The sequence below is a fragment of the Pristis pectinata genome, chromosome 3, assembly GCF_009764475.1.
Source record: "Pristis pectinata isolate sPriPec2 chromosome 3, sPriPec2.1.pri, whole genome shotgun sequence".
Taxonomy (NCBI): domain Eukaryota; kingdom Metazoa; phylum Chordata; class Chondrichthyes; order Rhinopristiformes; family Pristidae; genus Pristis; species Pristis pectinata.
Window position 1 is genome coordinate 21,919,692 of NC_067407.1, and position 26,949 is coordinate 21,946,640.

Consider the following 26,949-nt stretch of genomic DNA (forward strand, 5'->3'; position numbering starts at 1 on the left):
TCTGCATTCTATCAATATCCTGTTGTAATCTACAGCAACCTTCTACACTATCCACAACAGCACCAACCTTTGTATCATCAGCAAACTTACTAACCCACCCTTCCACATCCTCGTCCAAGTCATTTATCCTGGCTAAACCCGATAATTAACAAAATGCTTTGCTCCCAATTAAGAGTGACACACTTTAAAAAGTACTGAACTGAAAAGCACGGGAAAGTCCACACACAATTAAAGGCACGAAGTCATCTCCGCGATGATTGTTCGTCCCCTCTCCTTTTTGTTTTGCTTACTTGTCTGACTAAAGTGTGTAATAAAACAAAACATTGCATATAGCTTTTAAATAAATTAATTAAAACCTACTACAATAGTTCCTTATCCACTACTGCCCTGTAGATTGTATAAAGTTTATCCGGCGAACGCAAATACCATCCTCTAAAACTTTCGGAAAATTCACCATTTCTCCCGTCCGTTCCCAGAAAAAAATAACTCGGATATGGATTTCTTAAATAAAAAGCAGATGCTGAACCTGATAAAAATATAAACTCTAAGCCTTTAGCGCTTCCTTACAACAGCGACAGTGTCTATTTCCAGCCCTCAGTATAATTCACCCAATGTGTTACAGCAGAACCCGTCGCAGTAACGTCACAATAGCGAATACAACCTCTGACCCGGTGGACACAAACGTGATTGGTTAGAAATTTAAAGCACCTTGCTTTGATTGGTTTAATTCACGCCGGCAAATTTGAAAATTACAGCGGATGTCGTGGGGAACAAACTAAAAATGTATCACCCAGGTTGGGGCATATTGTGAAAATATCAGGGCGGGACGGAAATTAATTCTCAGTATGTGAATGAACCTGAGACGTCTGTGTTTCACTAGCAAGGAAATATCTGCTGCTATCACTTTTGCTCTCAGGATCTGCTAGTTGATGAGTGAAATCGTACTGGGGCAACGCTGGAGGCTGACACGAGCCTGCGAGGAGGGAGGAAGAACACAAGAAGCTCGCCTGAAGGGTACACAGTCATCTACATCTACGGACTGCAGGTGAACTCGAAATAGGACTGAAATTTAGGAGCCAACTCAGATTCAGAAAGTAAATTTCTGACGGTAGGATGCTGCCCTTAAATTCTTGTCTATTCCAGTTATAAATTTCGTCACACTGTCTTTCACGTTAATTATTTCCATTACCTTGCTCTCAATATCAAACATTTAGTTATTTAATCACTCGTTCATTTTTACTTTAACACACTCTTCATATTTCCCCCGTCCCTCTTTGCCAACAGCACCACCCACTCCGTTCCTCTTTGCCACCAGCACCCCCACCCCCTCCCCCCGGTCCCTCTTTCCTCCCCCAACCTCCGACTTGTCTCTTTTATTTGTAATAATATTATTGGAATATTTTCTGCTCTTGTATGACAATATGAAACTTAGTTTGATCTACTCCAATAGTAAATGCCACAGGCACGGAGTGCAGATAGAGACCGAGGTTCATACCTGACCCTGGGTGCTCTCTGTAGAGTTTGTACATTCTCCCTGTTGCTGTGTGGGTTTCCTCCTGTACTTCCGTCTTCCTCCCACGTCCCAAAGACATGTGGGTTGGTTGGTTAATGGCCACTATAAATTGCCCCTAGTGTGTAAAATCTGACGGGCGTTGATGGGAATGTGGGGAGCATAAAATGGGATTGGTGTAAATGGGTGCTCAATGGTTTTGTGGACTCAGTGGGCCAAAGGGCTTGTTACCATGCTATAACTCTCTATAAGGACATCTGGTAACTAAGTTTTATTTCGAATTTTTGCGGTATCTTTTGCTTCTCCCTGGAGGAGTAAAATGCTCCCTGCTTCAGGCGTGGAGGTCCAGTGCAGTGTTACAGTGGAATACCTCAATCAGGCTGGTGAAGCTACCAAACGCAAAAATATCCGTAATGCTACTGTTACACTTGGGCGCAACGAATTTCGAGAGATTCTCCTCCTAGTGAATGATGGGAAGCTGTCACAAAACTTTGTCTTGCGTGAAATCCAGTTTTTTACCCGGTTCATTCGGGATGGGAAGAGTTCCATCAAATTGATTCCTGAAAATATTCAGATCCTAGTTTCGAACAGCCCACCGGACAAACTGAAAATGCTTTTCAAAACATTATCCATTAAGTATGCTGCAGATAAAAAGATCAGCAAGACAGTCAGTGATCGAACACGACTGCTCTCCACACTTCCACGGACTTTTGATACAATTAGTCCTGTGCAGGTCCAGGACATTGAAAGAGCTAATAAACTTCAGTTGCAGAGCAACGTGCAGTCACCAATTTCTACTAAAGGACTGAAGAATCAAATAGGTAACACTGGTCCACACAAGCAGATCAAGCGATCACGGACCACCTCATCAGAAAACTGCCTGGTATGTAATCTTTTCCTCCTCATTTCTTTTATACACAGAGTGGTAGGTGCCTGGAACATGCTGCCAGGGGTGGTGGTGGAAGTGGTGCCAATTCAGAGGCATTTAGACGGGCACATGAAGATACAGGGAATGGAGGGGTATGGATCATGAGCAAGCAGATAGGTTTAGTTTAATTGCACATCGTGATTTGCATAGTCATTGTGGGCCAAAGGGCCTGTTCCTGTGCTGTACTGTTCTATGTTCTGTTTTCTGTTTAATTTTAATTTCAGGACAAGGTTTGCATCAAAATGCCACTAAGAACACATAAGGATGGTTGACTAGATGAGTGATGCAGGAGCTTCGGTGTATTATTGTACCATGTATTTCGATATTTTTCTCATGCCAGGTAGATTGTTGACAAATAAGTCTCAATCAAGCAAAATGTTTCTTTCACTGAGGAGAAAGTATTAGGATAGTCTCCCTCTGTGGCTCTGGTATATCTGTTTCTTTATGATTTGTAAATGGGGCTGCATTGACAGTTTGTCTATCTACTTTATTCATTAAGGGGTCTCAGGTAGATGAAAATAACTTTTAAAACTTTATTGCAGGGATGTTTTATTCTGTAATAGAATAGGATGTTGGTCTCTTGACTGTTAGCCAGGAGGCCCTAATGTGAATAGGTCCCACCAGTTTTTGATATTTAAAAGCTGTGGTCTTTCCATACTTAAAGTATAGTAGATTAAAACAAAAATATTTTCCTTACTCTTGTAATCATTCTGATTGAAGTGTGCTGGAATGGCCAGGAACCAGATCAGCTCTTAAAACCACCTCTTATTTTATATAAGAATTCCCCTTACCCATCACATTCTTTGATACTTATAACTAGCAAGAATCTGTCAACACTGATCTTGAAAAGCTTGCTGATCCTACTTTTTAGATAGAGCATTTAAGACTTTCACCCTATTGTGTAAGGCGATTTGGAAAAAAAATTGTAATATCCCTTTACAAAATGGATGTGTCCATTTTGGCCTGAGGGGTGGACTCAGCATCTCCCTCTGCTACGAACCCAGCTGACTATGTGTGGCCTGAGTTCAGCTAGTAGTTGAGTGAATGTCCACTAATGATGTCTTGTATTAGGTGGCTTCTCTAACATATTGCAGTGTATCAGTGTCAGAGGTCACTGACAGGTGAAATCTTATGGCATTGGCAGGGTTGCTGGCTGGCCCACGGTTCATCTAGACTCAATGGGCTGGACACTTCTTCACACAACTCCAAAAAACAACAGTGCTGTGCAGTTGAACATAAGCCTAATCTGAAGCAGAACAATATTGTGCACACTTCTAGTCACACAGTAAATCATTGCTTTCATTGGTACCTGGATTTTCATTTGCCTTTTTGCCATTTTTCTGAGAAAACTCCAAGTGACATCAATTATCTTGCAACACCTAAATTAATCTCCAATCTGATTTTTCAACTTTACTGGTCTGAAAAATGACATATACTTACAGAACAACTAACTTTTACTAACCTTGCTTCCCCTATAACAGTACTATTTAGAGGGCTAATACTCAGACTGCATTCTTTTTTGTCACTACGATCAGGGACCTCTGCAATATCAAATATTGCCTTACAAAGTTGATATTGCAGGACTACTGTTATTGAAGTGCCTGGACCACTTTGATCTTGGAGGTCAGGGTCATGGTTGCTCCCTGTTTCCTAGCCTAGGGATTGTTGCAGCCTGCTGCTGCTGAGCTCTGCCACCTCTCACAGTTTGCTCCTTGTACTTTGGAGAGGTCACCTAAACTCCATGCATGATGAGAAAAGACTTCATCTACTTTTCCATCTGGAGCAGAGTGGGCATGGTGATTGGCCCACATTGTAGGCTTAATCAAAATGCAGACTTTCATAGATTGCAATCATGTCATATTATCCCTGGCAATTTCCTGAGTGCCTTTGTGTGCCTTGTATACAATGCAAGTAACTTCTGCGGGGTACTGTTCTTCAGCCTTTCAAGATCTTTCAGACTACCTCTCGCCCTCCTCCCATTCCTGCATCATCCATTCACCAGGCACCAACACACCTTAGCGGCTGGTTTGTGGTATTCCCCTTTAACAACTGGTTACTAAGGTTGAAGCTGCTAGTCTAAATGCTGACAGATGTGAGATTTTGTAATAGATTCATGTAACAGCACCTCACTGAAACTAACACAGTGTGATGTTACACTGGGAAACTCAACAGTCTGGTCCTCTGAACCACATGATTGAAGGCTAAGCTATTTAATGCCACTTAAAAACAATGTTAGGGGGACTGACAATAATACTTAAACACTATTTTAAGAAATTTTTAGCCCTATCTGTTTAAGTGTTTATAATAGATGGCTGCACAGAAAATAAAGCATTGCTCCCATTACTGCCTGTTAAGTCTTACTTGCCATTCCATGCCATTTACAAACATGCAAAATAGGTCCAGCAGCACAATTTAGTCATCGAGGTTAAATGGTTTACCTTTTGGAAAAGCACAAGGTTGTTTCTATCATTATGCAGTATAAAGATTGTATTCAATTTAAAATGTAAAAAGAAAGAGACCTCTAATTGTTCCCATGTCTGATGTGGAAATGCTCAATGTTGGTGCTTTAAGCAAAATATTTCATGAGTCACTTCTTGGCCATGGTCCATTCCTTGTCAGCAGAGCATCTCCTTTCTCTCTTATCACCACAAAAATATATGATGTGTATTTGAATTGTGAGTTGATAATGTGACCCCAAAGCATTTGCTTCCTCTGAGTGTCTGCAGGTAAATACCTGTAACTTGACATTATATTTTGTGAATGGGTGAAGAGAAGATAGGGTGAGAAAATACTGAAAAGGCTTTGAATGTTGTATGCTGTTCTATTGCAGAGTACAGAGCTAAAACCAACCAAAAAGCCCATTTTGTCAATGCCAGTGGGAAGGAAGCTCTCAAAGGAACAGTCACACGTCCTTGCCATGATCCTTAAAGGAAAGAATATCTTCTTCACTGGAAGTGCTGGTAATTTAATGGGTGTAATTAGGCTTGAAGAGGCAGACTTTGGAGGCTTTTCCTTTACAGAAATATTGTGATCTGCAAGTCAAGTGTTTATGTGAGTCTAAGTAAGTAAAAGGTATAGACTTAATTTCTTATGAGGCTGGGCATAGCCTGGAAATGATGAGTTTATTTGGAGTGCAAATATTGTCCAATGCATTTCTGAGGGAATTTTGGATCATCTTATTCCCTCTTTTATTCTCGAGTCTTTTTTTTTCTCTCTAGCTGAACTAGCATTTTCCTGAATGAACTCTGCCAAATGAAGAATTGTGTAGACTGGGGTGGGGGGGTTGTTGGAGATCTGAAATTCAGGACAGGCTTATTCTTTCCCTGTTGACTCTGAAGAAAGAATACAAATTTAGTTGTAGATGAACCTTGTGCTGTAACAGGCAGCAGTGCTGCCTCACAGATCCAGTGAATGGGATTCATTTCTGCCCTCCAGTGCTGTCTGTGTGGTGTTTGCGTGTTTCCTTGTAACCACATTGGTTTCCCCCGGGTGCTCTAGTTTCCTTCCACCTCCCAAAGATGTGTGCATTGGTAGGTTAATGAGTCAGTTTAAATTGGCCCTAGTAAGTAGGTGGGTGATAGAATCTGGGGGGAGTTGATGGAAATGTGGGAGAGTAGGTTACAGGAACATTAAAAGGAACATTTATAGACTTGATGGTGAATGGCCTCCTATCTTAAAGAAATATGAGATATCAAATGATATGAAATGGTGTGATTATAAATCTGCAGTCCAAACCTATCCAGATATTTTGGACATCTATACTTAATATGAGCAAGTGATGCTCCGTAAATGTAAGGTTGGCATGGGAAGCTTAATTGACATAGAGATTGGATCTAATGCAGAATACCAGGATAGGAAAGGTAGACTTGCATCCTATTTCCTAAAATATTTACATATTAGGTAAAAGTTAACTGATTCTTCCTACAGAATGTGTATGAATTTGTACTTTCCCAAACACAAATCTTTATTTTGCTTCAAGGAACTGGGAAATCTTTCCTACTGAAGAGGATTGTGGGAGCATTACCACCAAAGAGTACATATACCACTGCCAGTACTGGAGTAGCTGCCTGTCATATTGGAGGGACAACTCTCCACGCATTTGCAGGTCAGTTGTGCACCATAGTACATGGTAAGCAGGCAAAAGATCAGGACTAATGAAAATATGCACTGAAGATTTAGCCACATGACTACATTTCATGAAAAAGAAAGACCACACTGTGAGGAACTTACTTCTGTCACACCCCTGTGAATAAGCTAGTGCTCATTGTTTTATGAGCCTAACTTTTTTTTGACTGATTATGTCCATTAAAATGAATTCTCTTCGACTGGAGAGGTTTAGAACCGCTACTTGTCTATGGTGGCCTTTTCTTGAATATTCAAAATTTAATTCAAAATTAATTTTAAAAAAATTCAATAAATAATTACAAAAAAAGGGATGCTGCCTGGTTTGGAGAGTATGGATTACGAGGAGAGACTAAGGGAGCTAGGGCTTTACTTTTTGGAGAGAAGGAGGATGAGGGGAGACATGATAGAGGTATACAAGATATTAAGAGGAATAGATAGAGTAGACAGCCAGCGCCTCTTTCCCAGGGCACCAATACAAGAGGGCATGGCTTTAAAGTAATGGGTGGGAAGTTCAAAGGAGATATCAGAGGGAGGTTTTTTACCCAGAGAGTGGTAGGTGCAAGGAATGCGCTGCCTGGGGTAGTGGTGGAGACAGGTATGTTGGTCAAGTTCAAGAGATTGTTAGATAAGCATATGGAGGAATTTAAAATAGGGGGGATGTGGCAAACGAGATGAGAATCTGAGGAATGTGAATGAGAATGTGGGACGAAGGGGTTAGACAGTCTTGTGCGTGGTTTAAAGGTCGGCACAACGTGGTGGGCCGAAGGGCCTGTATTGTGCTATGGTTCTATTTATCACTCTTCCCATCAGCCCAGATATTCCTGTGTTTCAAATGCTTATCCATTTATCCCTTTAAAAGTAAGTCTGTTTAATCTCCTCCAAATGAATGGCAATTCCAGGTAAAATTCAGATGACAGATGTGGTCTTTCCCTATTATTCCCCAAAAGTAATATAATGACAGCTCCAGGATAGCTGGTACATGGTAAATGAAATTTAGTGAAAGTATTAAGTGATTATGTTTCAATAGGAAGAATAAGCAGAATCATTGCAAACTAACTAGTACAATACTAAAGGAGGTGCAGGAACAAGCCGAAGGATGCTAATATTTGAATGTGGCAGGACGAGGTGAGAATCTGCTTGAAAACATTGATGGGCTCTTTGACTTTATTGAAAGACAAATAGTATTATAAAATTAAGGATGGTGTGCTAATCATTAATAAATAAGGAAGTTTAACTAATCCTTAGGCCTCAGTTGATGTATTGTATTCAGTTCTGGGCAGCAAACTTTGGGAAAGATTTCAAGATTCTGGGTTGAATCCTGAAGAGATTTATCATCATTTTACTTGGCACCAGGAATATCAGTTCTCTGGAAAAGCTTGAGTCCTTTCTTGGGGTAGAGAAGATTAAAAGGAGAATAGTTAACATTCTCTATTCCGAGGAGAAGGACCCAAACTTCTCTGGTCTCTCTAGGGAACTGAAATCCTTGATCTATGGTGCCATCATGTTCAAATCACGAATGCTTTTGGTAGCATAATTGTATTGGATTGTTTTCACTGAAAACGGTCAGAACAAGAAGACACCAATTTAAGCTAATTGACAAAAGAACTATAGCCAGCACGAACAGAACATTTTTTCCACAGTGAGTTGTTTGTAAAGGGTCCTGGCTGCACATTCAATGGTAACCTTTGGAAAAGAAAAAAATTGGAAAAAATACTTGAAAAGAAGAAATTTAGGGCTGTGGGAAGACTTGGGAATAGATTAATTGGTTAGCTGCAACAAAGAACTGGAACAGGCATGGTAGGCAAATTGTTGTCTTTGGTATTATTCCAACTGTTACTTCCCCTTTGTTCCAGCTGTTATTGTCCATATTATTAGTCAATCACTGCATTTCCGTAGACAATAAGTTTGAATATATCAGAAAATTCTGTATTGTGGAAATGGGGATCAATAACCAGAGGTCATGATCCACAATGGCACCAATGACATGGGTAGTAAAAGGATTGAGATCTTACAGGCTGATTTTAAGGAGTTTTTCCTTTTTAATAGAGTTACACCAACTTAACAGAAGGGCTTTCCTATTATGACTGATGTTTTATTGGTCATCAAACAATCAGACACTTTTACTAGATTTCATGATGAAAGAAATTTGAGGCAACCGGGAATTTCCTAAACATCTCAACAGGCTTACACAATATAAAAAAGACAGCCCTAACAAACAGAGGCCAATGTCAAACAAAGAATGGTCATTGACCTTAAATGTTAACACCCTCAGTAGATTCTACCCGACCCACTGAGGATTTCAAGTATTTTCTGTTTACATTTCAACTTGTTGGCACCTTGCCAAAGTGAGAGAGACTCTCTTACCAATTTGAGATTGAGACATTGAAAAGCTAGCAGTAAATACTACTTTTCCCAAAGTATGTTACAAATTTTGGATTTATTGTGTCTATAGGAATTGGATCAGGAAAAGCTCCTCTGCAACAATGTGTAGAGCTGGCTCAAAGATCTGGGATCCTCAGTCACTGGCTAAATTGCAGGCACCTTATCATAGATGAAATCTCTATGATAGAAGGAGAATTCTTCGACAAGCTTGAAGCCGTGGCCAGGTATGTCATGCAGTTAAAAGGGAACTGCACCTTGTCCATTGTATCTCTCTGGCCTTGGAAAAGGATAGTGCTCTGTGATGTTTGAGAGAACATGTTCTTCAGAGCTGACCATTAAGAGGTGTGTAAGAGTTTGTCAGAGCCTCAGGCTGATAAATATTGCCACCTTCCTTGTGAGAAGTTGTCCAGCCTTTCATTGTACTTTCACACAACAGCAGAGGAGATCAATTTTGTACATTGATTGAATATAGATTGCTAATGTTCCTCATTGCACTTTATGCTATTTAACTGGTTATTCATTACTATATGGTAGTTATTAAATGTATAATTTGCTATGTTTCTGAGTACCATTAAGTGTTTGTAATGATATCTGTACTCTTGAACTTACAAATGTTCAAGGGGTCTCTAAGTATAACCACTATTACGTAGGTGAAAATGCTTGTTTTCTCAGCGTGCTTTCTGTACAAGTACATGATAATGATGCAATTTACCCTACAAGCATAATAAAAGGCCTAATTTGGTGATATCATCCAAAATATGCAGTCAGCTTTCACATTTTCACTGGCAATTTTAGGCTGTACTTCAAGACCTCCTAAACGTCATGTAAATACCCTTGCTACTGATATAATCTCACTCCTTTGCTGTCTTAGGTTAAGTAAGACTTGATAACCTTGGCGTCATCTTTCCCCCAGAGATGAACACTTGATTCGAAATCCACAAGGTGCACCTTGCCTCAGCTCATCTGTTGTCAGACCTCCAACCCACGTCTCTTGCCACTTTCAGATTTGACTTTTTACATTGCTCTCCTTGTTGGTTTCCCATGCCCCACACTCAAGTTCAGCTCCTTCAGAAGTCTCATACCTATATCCTCTCCTGTACAAAGTCTACTTCATCTATCATCCTTATCTTTAGTAACATGCATTTATTCCCAATCCTCTAACACTTCCAATTCAAAATTGTCCTCTAGGCATGACCTTGGCTCCTCCTTTCTCTGTAACCAACAACTTTATTTTTCCCTTCATGCCATCTGACTCTGGCTTCTGCTCTTTGGTCTGCGATTGGTGGCTGTAGCTTCAGTCTCCTAGTCTGTTTGCTCTGAAATTCCTTCCCCCTATTTCCCAGGTACCTTTTCTGCTTTGCTCCTCATTTTAAATTCTGCCTTATTCATCCCATCCTACAATTAATTTCTTTGCTGGTGCCAAGCTTTTTCTTTTGATCCTGCCTCTGTTTAACTTCTTGTTGTTTATATATAAAATTAAAATGGATGTGATTTTCAAGGGCTTTACAAGTAAATGACAGATGTTTTCTGTGACTATTTGTTGCCAATCAGCTATAATTGCCTTCTGCTTAATGTGTAACAGATGGAAATTGCTGGATGTTGCTGATTATTTGTGGATCTTGGCTTGTGTTGTACTGTCAACTTTTTTTTGTTGCTAATTTTTTTTATGTAGCTATGTAATTACAACATATCTAAGTCTCAGCATCTCAAGTTAATCGAATCTAATGTTTATAAATTGCTGTAATAATGACTAACTTCTTCATGAAATATTTCAGATGACTCTCCTATTCTCATGCAGTTGCTCATTACCTTAAGCTATATCAGTGTTCCCTTTCACTTTTGCAGGATCGTTCGAAAGTGTAATGAGCCTTTTGGTGGAATCCAGTTAATAGTTTGTGGAGATTTTCTACAGCTTCCTCCTGTGACCCGAACCAAGGAAAAATATAAGTTTTGCTTCCAGGTAAGGAGTTGACAAAGTTAAACATTTATTTTGGAGAAACCCAGTATTTTTATGGGGGGAAGAAGAGAATGAAATTCACCTTCATGTTCTCCCTGCAATTTTCAATGTGTTTAGGGTTGGGCATCAATCACAGTACATGTCCCTGATGCAAAATGGATAACGGTTCCTGAGGAGATTTGTTTTCCTTTAATAGCCTGGGTCCAAAGTTATCGATGTGCAGTGCAAAATAACTTTCATTTCTATTGTAAATATCTCATTGATAGTGACATACTCTATAACCTTTAACAAAAGACCATTTTTAAGTTTGTCAAAATAGTCAATAATTCAGCACCAACTGTCTGCAAAACATCAGTCACTCCTTTATCCAATGAAGTTTTGAGGACACTTGTTGCTTATTGATTGTGTTTGTGACCTACATTAAGCCTTTGGAATGTAGAAATAAGAAAAGTCTCTTGAATGAAGTGATGAGAGTGAGAGAGTGTGTTGTCTGCTATAACTGGAGGGGGTGGGGGGAGGTGTTTATTCATTAGGATCTTGATTGAGGTTGGATTGGTAAAATAAGGCTGCTCACAAACTGGGTTAATTAGAACTGAAAGTTCTAAATAATGTATTGTCTTCCATGATGAGGGAACAGACAATGAAAAGTAGAAGATGGACCCTGAAATAAAGGAGAAAAATGTAACAAATGCAGAAACTACAATGATAGTACATTATTTATTTAACAAATGGGAAAGAATTTGGAGGAATTACTATTCCTGTCTGTTCCATTTCTTTGATTTTGGGAGCTTATAATCAATTGTTCAATAAAGTGGACTGTACCTTGCAATTTGTTTAAGGCAAAGAGTTGGGACAAGTGTATCCAGGTGAACGTGGAACTGACAGAGGTGCGAAGGCAAACTGATAAAACATTCATTGCAATGTTGCAGGCTATACGGCTTGGGAGGCAAGTACTATTTATCATAGTATTTACAGCACTGATATCTTGCACAAAAAAGCCCTTGTGCCTTTCATTTTCAGTAACTAGCTATGCATGTATGTATGTAAGCGTGTATATGCATGTGCAATGGAAGTTTTCATTGAAATAAATACAGACCGGATGTCTGCCAAAAGCAAAATCTGTCAAAAATTCAACAGGTATGGATAATGAATCGGATTGTGTTAATAAATTTAAGAAGTAATTGAATACCTTTCTGGAGAAATGGAAAGAAAGAAGAGGTGCAGTGCATGTAATTGACCTTCAAAAATCTGACTTTGCAGATAATATCCTTCCTAAAAGTTGCTGTTACTGTAGTTCTTGCTAAAGAGTGCAATAAAAGTTAACAAATTATTGTAAGAAATAATGCCACTGAATTTAGCCAAGAAAGGAAGTGCCTCTTTCTCCCATTCCAGAGTAGAAAATAGCAGGCTGTGATTTATTTCTGTAGTTATCATTAAAAGAGCAGGGCTGTGATCAAGATTTGAAAAAAACATAATAAGTAAGAAGGTGAAAGCACACGGCACCTTGAACTTGTTCTGACATTCACTAACATTATAGCTGACTTCCTACCTCGTCTAGCTTCTTACTTGATCTCCATATCACTTTTATTCTAAAAATCTATTGATCCCAATCTCAGAACATACAAATAACTGAAAATTCACAGCCCTCTGTCACAGAGAATTGCAAAGATTCACTACTTGCGAGTGAAGAAATTTGCTTTCATCAGTCCCAAAGGCCGAGACTTTAGAACATAGTTCTAAAAATTCTACACCAGAAACGATGAACTCCTAGCATCTAACTGCACTGTTATTTAAACCTGAAAATTATACTCTCTATAATGAGAAGCAGCAGTGTCAGTCTTGGGCCTGCAGAGAGCACTCTTACCTCACTGTCAAAAACTGTGGGATTAAGAATCACTTTTAATCATTGGTAAAGGAATGGATTGGAATGCACTTGCTAGTCAGGATCACTAAGCACTGGTTTCAAAAAAGTAGCTTTGTCAACAGAATTATATTTTGAAGAAATGGAGTGGATATTTTACATGCAGTATTATGCAATAAGAAGGAGTTAATTAATAATCTGGTAGTTCAGAGGCCTTCAGGAAAGTGTGATCATAACATAACAGAATTTTCTATATATATAAAAAAATTGTAAGTGATTTAATTCAGTCTGAAACCAAAACAAATTACACAGGCATGAGATGCAAGTTGTCTATGATAAATTGGGAAAATGAGCAAAATTTTGAGAAATGAGAAATAAGAAATGAATATTGAGAGAATAAGTGCATAATTTACAAAAAATATATCTCCCTCTTGAGGCATAAGAACACAACAGGAAAAGTGAACCAGCTGTAGCTAACAAGAAGTTAAAGATGGGATTAGATCAAAGATAAATTCTTATAATATTGTCAAACTAATCCTCAGGCTTGCTACTCTTTTTAACTTCAGATTTCTACAAAGGAAAACCAAGAAATGCACTCTGTATTTAAATATAAATGGGTGAAGGATGAGAGGATTAATCTGGCTACTGACAATGATCTATTTGATTGCTCAGGAAGCAACATCAATGGTGAAAACCTTTCTAATCTGGAGAGTAATTTGTCTTTTTTTCAAAACACCTTTAATTTCCAATCTCTTTCGATCAGATGTCCAGAGGAGGTTGCAACCCAATTGATCAACACTGCCTTCCAGAAGATAGATCGAGATGGAATTCTAGCTACGCGGCTTTGCACGCATAAAGATGATGTGGAATTCACCAATGAGAAAAGGCTCCAGCAGTTACCAGGTAACAAGTGAAGGTCCAGGGCAGATTTCTGTGATTGTTCAAGTCTCTCATGGATGACTAAAAGGTATATTCAAACCTTTAGTGGAATTCAACTTTTCCAACCAGATTATCCCACTTGATTTCTTTTAACCATTCAGTGTTATTGGATCCAATAATTTTACACTAATGGACCATTAAGTTTGTATTTGAAACGGGTTGAATTATTCAGTAAACCTCTAATGTGGGTCCTGAAATGTTTTCTCTTTACAAGTGGGTTTGTAAATTTGAGTTCTTTTTGTGCTCTGGAAACCACATGCAGATGAAAGAACCTCTGATCCCCTGATGCTGTAGCTGTGTGTTGTCCTGTGGACTGAGTTGTTATTGCTCAATATGATGCAAGACTGTTGGGTTTTGTGAGGTGTTATTTTTGTTCCTCTGGTCAGATTAAAAGAGTCATTGTAAAAATCTGAGTTAGCAGGTAATACACGACTATAAGAATTCCAGTTCTTACTCTGAGGTTATGGTAAACCCTTAGTGAAATTCAATTGCTTTCGAAGTACAGCTTCCATTTTGTTTTCCTTCACCTCCTCCAAGTGAGGAGTCCCAACGTTATTAAGTAGAACACGAAGTGTTGCCATCAAGGAGTCCCAGAGAATTAAGCTGCCATTCATTCCTAACCCTAATCTTAGAGGTGGCATCAGTAGAAGCCAGCTCATCAATAGAATCATGGAAGAGATCAATAGCATGATCTCTTCCTGCCTGAGTGTACTGCAAAGTTGCAGTTGGCTCCCACACTGAAAATTGGGACTCCAGTTTGAATGGTGTTTGGTAGGGTAGATTCAGGATAGTAGTTTGAATGATGGTGGGGTTGGTAAAATGAACAGTGATGGAAGGGAGGTTTGGTGTGGTGGGGAAGGATTGGTACAAGCAGATTGAATGGTGAAGGGTGGGGTAGTGGAATCAAGATTATAAGTTTGGAAGATGGAGTAAGGGGACTGAGGGAAGGAAGGCCTAGGGTTTGAGGCATCTGGAAGAATCTGGAGTAAGATGGGATTACTGGGTAGAGTCAGTGCAGTAAGAGGGTGAGGAGTGGGTTGGGAGGTGTGGGGACTGCAGGATTCCAGGTTAGTTGTTGACCTATTTCCAGGAGTCCTGGTGAAGGTTTTTGATATTAAAACCCTTTGTCTCAAGAGTGTCTAGGAATTGTTTAGGGGTGCAGAAATAATGTCTTTGTCCCTAACTATTAAAAGCCCTATGACTACTAAATCTCCCATAACTACTGAATTTCTACTTTACATTTCCTGTGTGTTAAGAGTTTGATTCTCACTACTTGAAATTCAGTCAAGGGCTCTTTCCACTTTGCTAGAGGGGAAGCCATGCTTCAGAAGCTGGCTTTGAGTTTAGAATACACAAGAAGATGACAACTACTTAGGGGTATATACTGAGAATCAATTCCCTGTACTTTGAAACTTATCCTTCTAAATTCCAGAGATTCCACCCCAATTTTATGTAATTTTTTTCCACGTAATTTAACCCTTAGGAGTTCAAGTATTATCCTGTTATATCTATGGTGCATTCCCTCCTAAGCTAATACATACTTTCGAACAAGTGGAACTGTTCAGAGTACTTCAGGTAAGGCCAAACCAGGGTTTTGCATACTTGTCGTCATGTTCTACAGTGCGCTGGAGCTCTGCTGCGTTCTGTTGTCCTTTTTCTTGCTTCTCAGCATTTAAGTATCTCAAACTGATTTGCCCTTTGACTCTGAAAAATCTGCTACCTCAGGCAGTTAAGTGTTTCCCTGCTCATGCATATCTCTGTGTTACAGGGGAGATGCTCACATTTGAGGCTGTTGACAGTGATCCCATGTTGGCAGAAATATTAAATGCACAATGCCCTGCAGGCCAGAAACTGCAACTGAAGAAAGGGGCACAGGTCAGTAGAGTTTCTGAACTGAAGCTGGTTCGTTTTTGTAGTCTAACATTTTAATATTTTTATCCCACGCTGGTGCTAGTTCCTTCCTTTGACTCTGTGGTCTTAAAAGTTGCTTAGTATGTGCAAGATTGGTGGTGGGTACCAGAATATTGAATGAATGTTCCTTTCTCTGTCGTGAGCTTTTGTGCTGTATGTTGAGCTTTGCTAAGTTAAGCAAGCAAAGTAATGGTTTTCCAGCATGTTGTAGGGTACCCAAAGGAAAATGGATAACCCTGGTCATCAGTTGTGATGGGTAGGCTTGGGGTATCAGTTAGCAAGCAGGAGAGATTGACACCTCAAAGGATCTGGCCAGAGCCTGGTGGTGTCATAATCAACTGCTGGGAGGTGTGTAGGAGGTCTCAGTCCTGATTTTGACCCAAAACCTAGGCACGGTAGTGTAGCGGTTAGCGTGATGCTATTACAGCGCCAGCGATTGGGGTTCGATTCCTGTCGCTGTCTGTAAGGAGTTTGTACATTCTCCCGTGCCTGCGTGGGTTTCCTCCGGGTGCTCCGGTTTCCTCCCACATTCCAAAGATGTATGGGTAGGTTAATATGGGTTTAAAGTGGCCGGCGTGGACTCATTGGGCTGGAAGGGCCTGTTACCATGTTGTAAATAAAATTTTTAAAAATTCCTCTCTTCTTACAGATGCTGCTCGACTCAAAGTTCCTCCAGCAGATTGTTTGTTGCTGGTGTTTAGGGGAGGTTGTGAGTGGATTAGAGTTGGGAGTTATGATTGGAGTTGGGAGCCCCTGAGGGAGAGCCATTGTGAGGGGTTGAATACTTAACATAAAGACCAACTACCTAAGATGGGCTCTTCACACCAGACTTGTCAGCCTGGGACCTCCACAGGCATGACTCAGTTAACTTGTGACGAAGCAGGTTTTGCATGTTGCAAAGGCCCGTGTCTGTGTCTAGGCCACCTACAGACCACACATGGAATTTGTATCCAAAGGCACTGCACTGTACATTCCTCCAGCATTGGTACATTGGAAACAAGGAAAGGAAAATGATACATTTTACAAAGCACAGGATGAATCTCTGGTTTCTCTTTGCTGAAAACTTGTTTAACAGACATATTATTATGTAGTGAATAAGAACATGGTGTTACCTAGAATTTCTCGGCTGAAGATTTGTGTTTAATTCCATGTCTTAGTTCAAATGGCCAGTGGTATCCAGAGGAAAGTGTTGTATGTCAGTGTCCAGACAGGGAAACTGTAACAAAGGAAAATATCAAGTGCAGGAATATCCCTGACCACGTTCTTCTGTTTTTCAGGTGATGCTGACCAAAAACCTGGATGTACAGCGAGGGATGGTAAATGGTGCTCGAGGTGTTGTCATAGGCTTTGAACCTGGAAACAAATGTAGGTGTTCGAACACGTGCCATGAAACACAGATGTAAGGTGGCTGGTAATTATTTCAAGAATAAAAGACTGGGAACATGTTCTTGTTTAAACAGGTTTCTATCTAGCAAAACAGAGCAATAAAAAAATTATAATACTTCAGATGATAAGAGGGCAGGCAGAAGAGAAGTGAGAATTATAAAACATGAAAATAGGAAAGACCTGAGGATAAACGTATTGTATATGTTCTTAGGTGTTATAAAAGAGATTTACTTTTGTTTATTGATGAGTGAGTTGTTTATGGTCATAATTTAATAAATACTAGTCAGCACACTTTTGAAGAAAGATTCTGCTTGATCAAAGTTCTTGATTTGTTTTGACGAGTTGACGTCCCAAGTGGACTGTGAAAAGTCTACATTTTTATTCAATCTTTACTTTTAAACAAAAAATCCCTGCAAAAAAAGCTGTTATTTAATCTTAGACCAATAAGACATGATCCCTGATCTCAATTTATTTTACTTCACCAAATGCTAGTCTTCTGATCCCAATTTTAGTAGAAGACAAAAGGGTAATGATGGGATTGTTCTGCTGAGAGCTCACTTGGACCCAATGGGCTGAACAGCCTCCTTCAGTTTCCTAGTAAGAAATGAGCTTGTGAACTTTTGTTTACATACCATTACCACCATCATTTTTCTTCCCCCTGCTACTGAGCCCAGCTTCAGAAGGGAGTACCAAGTAGCACATTTTTAGCTCAAAAAATGTGCAATGCCTGGTTTCTTGGAGTGTAGTGTGGAGGGGTGCATTAGAATTCATAAGTGATTTACAGATTAATACAGAATGTGATGTGTAACTTTTGCTAAAATAAATTGATTTTCTTTACCTATCGTGACATAACTTAATGGTCAGATGGAGAGAGATCTGGAACATTATACTCAGTGCTTCTCTGTGTTATCATGTCTAATAATTGTGACATAGAACAGCACAGCACAGGAATAGGCCCTTCGGCCCACGGTGTCTGTGCTGAACATGATGCCAAATTAAACTAAACCTCTTCTGCTTATGTATGATCCATATCCCATTCCCTGCATATTCATGTATCAAAAAGCCTCTTAAATGCCACTATTGTATCTGCTTCCACCACTAACACTGGCAGCCTGTTCCAGGCACCTATCACTCAATACATTTTAAAAAAAACTTGCCCTGAACATCTCCCTTAAACTTTCCCCCCTCACATTAAATGCATGTCTTCTAGTACTTGACATTTCCACCGTGGGGGAGAAAGATTCTGACTGTCTACCCTCTCTATGCTTCTTGCAATTTTATAAACTTCCATCAAGTTTCCCCTCAGCCGGTGATGCTCCAGAGAAAACAATCCAAATTCATCCTTTATACCCTCTAATCCAGGCAGCATCCTGGTAAACCTCTTCTGTACCCTTTCCAAAGCCATATCCTTCCTGTAATGGGGTGACCAGAACTGCACACGATGTTCCAAGTGTGACCAAATTTTATATAGCTGCAACGTGACTTCCTTACTCTTATACTCAGTGCCCCAACCAATGAAGGCAAGCATGCCATATGCTTTCTTTATCACACTATCTACTTGTGTGGCCATTTTCATGGAAATATGGACTTGGACCCCAAGATCCCTCTGTACATCAATGCTATTAATGGTCCTACATTCTGTTTGATTACCTGACATGGTAATCAAACAGAATGCTGAGCTACATAGCCAAAATATTAGCAGGAAATTCCACTTAAACTTTACATATTTCTGTCTATGGTCCCAGTTCTGATCATTGCAATATTAGAGTGAAGTCTTAAAGGCAGGAGAGAGATCCCTTGTTTCAAGGGATTGAGGGAAGACTGAAGAAATGTGATAGTTACAGCTTCAAAATTCACCAGAACATAGTGTAGATCAGTGCATATTATGAAAGGAAGGGAAGCTGTGGTAGGTGATGCTTTGGCATAACTGCATGGAGTAGGATAGAACCAGGAATGTAGTCTCACCCAACTGGGTAATGATGAAGAAATGTTGGAAGCAGATTTTATGTTCACAGGCTACAGTGTGAGGGACTGATTACTTTTATCATAGTCACTTGGATGTCATTTATGACTGTGCAACCTACTTCTTGTGTTCTCCACCTCCCCGTAAGTCTTCTGACAAGTGCATCTCTATACATTTTTGGTCTTGATGGTGTTGGATCTGTAACGTATAGCCATCCAGTCTTGATAATTGAAATGTATAATTCATTAAGAGATTCTTTTTTATTCCTTTATAGCAATGCCCCAAGTCCGTTTTATGTGTGGTGTAACAGAGACTATAAAGCCAGAACGGTGGTTGGTCAAAGCCTTGGGTGGGACCTATTTGACCAGACAGCAGCTGCCTCTGAAGTTAGCGTGGGCCATTTCCATTCACAAGAGCCAGGTATGCAATCTCATTTGATTAAGCTCATTGGCCTGGATTGTGTTTTTTTTTAAATTTCACTCATTTAATATTAATTAAATTCATTAAATTTCTTCAATTTAATATTGCAAGGCAAATCTTGGGATCAATTATGCTTAGTAGATTTTTCAGTTATTATGTGTGCACAGATCAGGTAGTTTATTTTTTATTTTACTTCACAGCGGAAAGAAACATGAAGTCTCTTCAAGATATGCCTACTTTGAAGTATTTTAAAAATATTTTCTGTATTTTTTAATATTAATTTTCCCATTACAAATCTATTTCAACTGTGTCTGATTACTGTGGAAGAGTATCCACTACTGGGTCTGAACCTTCCAGTTCCAAGGCAAGAGTGTTGCAAACTGAGGCACTTGTACTGAAAAATATTTTCAATTTAACCGAACTTTCATGTGCACACTTCAAAAGTTTGGGTGTTTTGTTTAACTTGCATCACATCAGTCTCTTTGCAGAACTCGGGAGTTGGAAACAGTTGGTAACAAATGCGTGCAATGACTTTGCATGCTTAACTTTAAAGCTTCCTTAACACGGAAGTTTTTAATTTTTCAGCATTGCTATCAAGGCAAGCATTTATCGCTCATTCCTTGTTGCCCTTGAGAAGATGGTGGTCACATTATTCCATCACGTCCAACCACGTAGATGCCACGGCCAAGAAAGCTCATCAGCTAAAGAAATTTGGCATAGCCCCTTTGACACTCACCAAGTTTTATCAATGCACTGTAGAAAGCATCCTATTTGGATGTATCACGGCTTGGTACGGCAACTGCTCTGCCCAGGACCGCAAGAAACTGCAGAGAGTTGTGGACACAGCCCAGCGCATCATGGAAACCAGCCTCCCCTCTATGGATTCTTGTCTATACCTCTCGCTGCCTTGGTGAAGCAGCCAGCATAATCAAAGATCCCACCCACTCGGGTCATTCTCTCTTCTCTCCTCTTCCATCAGGCAGAAGATACAGGAGCCTGAGGGCACATACCACCAGGCTCAAGAGCAGCTTCTATCCCACGATGATAAGACTATTGAACGGTTCCCTTATACAATGAGATGGAATCTTGACCTTGCAATCTACCTTGTTTGCCCTTGCACCTTATTGTCTACCTGCAATGCACTTCCCTGTAGCTGTAACACTTTACTCTGTATTCTGTCATTGTTTTTACCCTGTACTACCTCGAATGCACTGTGTAATGAATTGATCTCTACGAATGGTATGCAAGACAAGTTTTTCACTGTACCTCGGTTCAAGTGCCAATAATAAAACAATATCAATAACAATACTTCTAATAAAGGTAGTCCCACTCCCAAAATACCGTTGAGTAGGGCGTTCTGGGATTTGAATGCAGCAATGACAAATGAGCAGCAGCGTATTTTCAAATCTTTCCTGCGTCCTCACCACAAAATTCAGCGTCAGAAGTTTGCAAAGGAACATCTAAACAAGCCTGATGCATTTTGGAAAAAGTCCTGTGGACTGATGAAGTTAAAATAGAACTTTTTGGCAGCAATGAGCAAAGGTATGTTTGGAGAAAAAAGGATGCAGAATTTCATGAAAAGAACACCTCTCCAACTGTTAAGCACGGGGGTAGATCGATCATGCTTTGGGCTTGTGTTGCAGCCAGTGGCATGGGGAACATTTCACTGGTAGAGGGAAGAATGAATTCAATTAAATACCAGCAAATTCTGGAAGCAAACATAACACCGTCTGTAAAAAGCTGAAGAGGATGGCTTCTACAACAGGATAACAATCCTAAACACACCTCAAAATCCACAATGGACTACCTCAAGAGGTACAAGCTGAAGGTTTTGCCACAGCCTGCACAGTCCCCTGACCTAAACAATCATCAAAAATCTGTGGATAGACCTCAAGAGCAGTGCATGCAAGACGGCCCAAGAATCTCACAGAACTAGAAGCCTTTTACAAGGAAGAATGGGCGAAAATCCCCCCAAACAAGAATTGAAAGACTCTTAGCTGGCTACAGAAAGCGTTTACAAGCTGTGATACTTGCCAAAGGGGGTGTTACTAAAGTACTGACCATGCAGGGTGCCCAAACTTTTGCTTCGGGCCCTTTTCCTTTTTTGTTATTTTGAAACTGTAAAAGATGGAAATAAAAAAAGTAATCTTGCTTAAAATATGAAAGAAATGCGTCATCTTTAACTTTATGCCTTTTGGAAATCAGGTCATCTTTTACTTGCTTAGCTATTCACAGTAACAGAAATTTTGACCAGGGGTGCCCAAACTTTTGCATACCACTGTAACTGCAGTACATTTTGTAATGGTACAGACTACTCATGGTGATGGAGGGAATAAATTGATGGAATGCCATTCAAGCAGGCTGATTAATTCTGGACACTGTTGAGCTTCTTGATTGAAAGCATTTTGTTTTTCATTGGGTAGCCTATAAACCAATGGTATGAACATTTAATTTTCTAATTTCAGGTAACCCACAACCCTACTGTACTATTCCCACTCCAACCAGTCCACCTTGATTCTCTTTTTCCCTTTGTTTACCTGTTCCATTCACCCTCATTACCTAAATTTGTTACCTTCCCCCACCTGGTTCCATCATCCACACACCTATCCACCTGTGTTTCTTCTCCCTTGGCCTACCCTTCCTATTTCCTCCCTTTATCGCCTTTCAGCCTCTGTCTTTGTCTTTATCTTCCTCATTCCCCTCCTCCCACCTGGCTTCATCTGCCTGATTTTTTTTTTCCCCTAGCTATCACTCACCAGCCTCTGTCTCTAGACTCCATCCTCCCTCCTCTCCCTCCCCTACCTGGCTCCATCTGCCCATCATCCCCACCTCACCTGGTTCCACCTATCACCTACTGGCTCCTGCCTTACCCCTCCCTCTCACCTCTTTGTACTGGCTATCTTCCCTCTATGCTCTCAGTCTCGGTGCAGGTTCTTGACCTGAAATGTTGACCATCTCCTTGCCTCCACAGATGCTGTTTCACCCACTGAGTTCCTCCAGCAGTTTGTTTTTTGTTCTTGATTGCTGTTGCTTCACTGAGACAGGCAAATGGAAAGTATTCTATCACACTCCTGACTTGTGCCTTAAGCATTGTGGAAAGGCTTTGAGGTGTCAGGAGCTTAGTCGCATCTTGTAGGATGCCTAGCTCTGATCTTATTTACTCGCATATTATGACCTGTTCTTGTACCCACAGTATTGATGTAGCTGGTCTAGTTCTGATAAATGGTGATCCCCAGGATGTTGATGGTGGGTGGACTTAAGGATAGTAATGCTTATTAAGAGTGGAGCCAGTTCCTCAAACCTCTTTATTTTGGTGCTGAAATCCTCTGGTGTTTCAGGGGTTAAAGCTGGACACAGAGGTATAGAGCAGGCATTTTACAGACTAACTACTGCTATTATTTGTGTTCTTCTCTCTGCCAAAACTCTTGGATGTGGACTCTGGTTCTTTTTAGTACAGCATTTGCCAGTAAAACTTGTGTCTAGTGTACGAAGATTATTAATAAAGAGACCACATAGGCTCTGCGAGTTTTTACTGCAGAGGGATTCAGCTTCTGGCAGAAACTATATTGATGGACATATTTGGGCAGAATGGTTTTCTTGTCGTACTTTCGAGTGAACATTACATGCCAAGAATCAGAAAATGGAGAGATAAGAATGAGATAAATTTCTTTAATTTGTTTCATGTAAGTTCAGATAAAACTCATAGTACATATTTATACAACTGCTTTCAAATTGCAATGCTTTCTGCAATTCAGCAAATGGTTGCTAGAGAATTAGTGGTCTGTTTGACATCATTCTCAACTTTAATATTTGTCTATTTGTGGGAATTTGTGCTTGGTTGCTTTATGGTGTGTGTGTTTGGTCTCTCTAAGCTGAGATAACTGTGTTGTGACCTATTTATTTTAGTGTTCTCTCTTTCCTTCTCCTATCTCAGGGTATGACATTAGACTGTGTGGAAATTTCGCTGGCACGAGTCTTTGAAAGTGGTCAGGCATATGTGGCTCTCTCTCGTGCACGAAGCCTGGAAGGGCTCCGAGTGATGGATTTTGACAGAAAAGTAGTCCATGCCAACCATGATGTCTTACGCTTTTACAACAGATTAAAAAAAGAACAGGTGCTGATGCAGGTGAGTGGGATGGGTTGGAGTTTATTTCGGGCCTTGATTGCAGTTGTCTGAATTAGATATTCTGTTGCAGAAACCAGCAGCCTAGGTTCTGAAGGGGAGGTGGGAACAGCTCCAATATTCACAATGCCCAACTTCGGCGTGTTTTAGCTTACAAGTTATTACTGTTCCATGGAACCCTGGCATAATTTGCGCACAGAAATAATTACTTTTCACATTCTGAAACCATGGGGCTGATTTTAACTTGCAAAGCAAAATCAATATGATACTTCTCAGCAAGGGTGTATGAATTGAAGGCCCAGCAAATTTTAACTATTTGAACAAAGATATCGGTGCAATAGGAGTGGGAAATGGAGAAGTTCTATTTCAATTGATGCTTGCTCCTTTTCAACAATCAAGAAGATCAAAATTTCCTGTGACATTTTATGATCTGTTGCTTGAGTTTTGTCATTGTTGTCACCAGTTCAAATAGATTCACCTTATGAATTGGATCTGAACTTTGCTCAATACTGTGCTGCCTTTGTGCACACTTCTCTGTCCATTTATACATTGTATAAAGCTATTGATGTGATTGGTTCTTTCACTTCTGTGGCTTCAGTCAGAATCCAGGATAAACTAATAAGATAAAGAAAACCTCAACTAACCTATACTGGCATTAATATTAAGTTTAAATTGGCACAAAGCTGGCTGACTTAAGAAATGGAAGTGTGTTTCCAGGTAGGCTTTGGGGATTAAGGTGGAGGCAGCAGAGAACAGCACTGTGATTAATGTTACTTGATTTGTTCCATCATTTTTCTCTTTATGGATGCTGATAATTCCTACCAGGATGTACTGTGCTAAATTGGGTAACATTTCTTGCTCAAAAATGCAGTTTTGAGTCTCACACAAGGACTTTTAGCTGATATGTAGGTGGACACTCCAGTGCAGTATTATTGGGGCTTGGTGACTTTTAGGAAAAGAAGCAAAACTCTGACTCAGTTTGATCGTTCAGGTGGACATTAATGAAATCATGGCACCATTCAAAGGAGAGAGCAGAGTTTAAGGTGTCCTGGCATGCATCTATGTCTCAGCATCTCGACCTGATCATATTAATTGATTGCTGTTTGCAATATATTGCTGAATGCAAATAGCTGATGCATTTCTCTGCGTAGCCAGTGTTCACTGTATATGAAGCACTAAAGACATCTAGATAATATGGTAATATATTGTCCTCTTCCTCACCCAACCATTCAGAAGTTCTCTTATCATTAGCACAAAGAATTACAAGTTCAAGAATGAACTGCAATAAATTAGTTCTTGCATATTCCTTAGTGATTCTACAACACAACAATTTATAATAAGGACTTGAAGTGGACAGAACACTTTATTACCAGACTTCTGCCGAGGCTTAATTTTCTAGAGGATCTACAGTAACAGGAAATTAGGTTTGTCAGAACACGCCAGCATCTTTGGTCACTCGCTTCTTATTGCCACAAGTGTTCCTGCTTTATTCATTGTTTTCTGAGGATAGTTAAACCCATTTATTCTCCTTTCCCCTTTATTTCAGTCCTCATTGGATGGCTATGTTGAAATAGAAGATCAGGATAACTAGAAAGACAGCAGAATCTTCTTTGAAGATCTTTCCTACATCATTGTCCATTTTAATATTGTCCATTTAATATCTGTGCTAATTTTGTATATCTATTTTAAATATTTGTCGTGGCATTATTTTAATATTTGTGAACTGATAATGAGATGATGTGACAATAAACCAGTTTTCTTGGAGATAGAAAATTTAAAACTGGCTTTTCTAATCCCAACAATATTCACTCCATCAGGATCACACAAATGAACCTTTATTTAATAAAAATAAATAAATTAAATGCATCCTGCCTGGTAATTATTTTTCCACATAAAAATGAAAACATACTCTTCTCCTTTCCTCTCTTTCTGTCAGTGTTTCTCTTCCACTTCACCTGTTGATGCTTCATTGGGTTATTGTTTTATAGCTTTTGAGTTGTAGCTCACTTTATTTGCTATTCTGTATATTTGACCCATCACTTGATCACCTCTGTTAGATACTTAGTAAAAAAAAATGAAATCTTTGTGAGCATTCTATCCCATGAATGGCTGTTATACTCCTTTGGGTATGAATAACCTGTGCTTAAGTTACTGCTAAGAAGCTTGTAAAGACCAGAGATTAGGACTGGAGTCATCCTGCTCTGTTTGCTTTAGTTACTTGCTGGTTTCAGCAGCACAGCCATGGAGGACTCTGAATAATTTAAAAAATAGTTTTCTGCAAAGCAAAAAGGGTGCATTAGATTCTAAAACTCAACTTGCAATAAAGGAAATGGACTTATGCCTAGAAATTAGTCCTGGTTTGAAAGTGCTAAACATTTGATTATAGTATCATTTACATGCTGTGTGTTGTACCAAATTTCAAAGGTCAAGATGTCATTGCCTGGCACTTGCATTGCACAAATGTTATCTCCAACAATACAGAGTCCAACTACCTCCAGTTGACAATCAAATTCCCAACTATCAATATCTCAGAAGCTCATCATGGACCATAAATTTAACCAGATATATAAACATTGTGGTTACAAGAGCAGGTCAAAGGCTGGGTAGTCTTTGAATAAATCCCTTTCTGACACCCTAGTGCCTCTCCATCATCAATAAGGCATGCCAGGGTGTTCTCTCTGCATTATGCTGGATGGTCAAGTCCAACAGCACTTGAAACGTGAAACCATCAAAGAAAAGATCACTTGACTGACAGCCATTCCATCATCATAGATGTTCACTCTCTACATCACTATAGCTGCAGCATATGTACCATCTACATGATTTCTGCAATAATTTCAAAAGCATCTCTCAAACCTGTGACTTCTTACTACCTGAAAGGATAGAGACAGCAGAAGCGTCATCATCCACAAGTTCCTCACCCAGGTAACACAGCTTTGGAAATACAGCAACATTCCTTTGTCATTGTGGGTTTAGATAATAGAATTCCATATTTAACAGTACTGTCTGGGACTACCCTTGCCACATGAAATGAACTGTTTTCTTAAGTGGATCCAATACCTGCTAAGTCAATTAGAAATGTGCAATAAATGCAGGCCTTGCCAACAACACGTGCATTCTATAAATTAATATAAAATTGATATTACTTGAGACATGAAAATGTACTATATAAATGCATGTTGTTTCTTAAGTTTGCATTTTTTTTAATCAGAATGATTTACAAATCAAGTATTTTCAAATCTAAAGTAAACTTTACAGTTCTTGCAACCTGGAAGGCTGACTGTTTAATGGATGTGACAAATTTTTAATTAATATAATGTGTCTGAATGTAACCAATTCCTTAAAATATCTTTTTTTTAGTTTTGGGACATTATTTAATCTGTAATGTGATGGCAGATACTGACAGATACAGTCTGCCATCTTCTGGTCAGGAAAAAAAATTGG

At 39.5% G+C, this 26,949-nt stretch overlaps 1 protein-coding gene across 2 annotated transcripts; it reads left to right on the forward strand.

The window, feature by feature from the left end:
• Positions 1-721: 721 nt before the first annotated feature.
• On the forward strand, positions 722-25,304 carry pif1 (PIF1 5'-to-3' DNA helicase homolog (S. cerevisiae)). 2 transcript variants are annotated; one of them, XM_052012131.1, is made up of 14 exons: positions 722-794; positions 917-1,108; positions 1,823-2,393; positions 5,269-5,398; positions 6,418-6,543; positions 9,016-9,169; positions 10,791-10,905; positions 11,742-11,848; positions 13,527-13,666; positions 15,471-15,577; positions 16,891-16,978; positions 19,237-19,382; positions 23,317-23,508; positions 25,052-25,304. In XM_052012131.1, the coding sequence occupies exons 3-14, from the start codon at positions 1,830-1,832 to the stop codon at positions 25,094-25,096; spliced, it is 1,914 nt and encodes a 637-aa protein (XP_051868091.1). In that variant the 5' UTR covers positions 722-794; positions 917-1,108; positions 1,823-1,829; the 3' UTR covers positions 25,097-25,304. The 2 variants fall into 2 exon arrangements, with proteins under 2 accessions (XP_051868091.1, XP_051868090.1); XM_052012130.1 differs by having other exon boundaries at positions 775-1,108.
• The last annotated feature ends 1,645 nt before the right edge of the window (positions 25,305-26,949 follow it).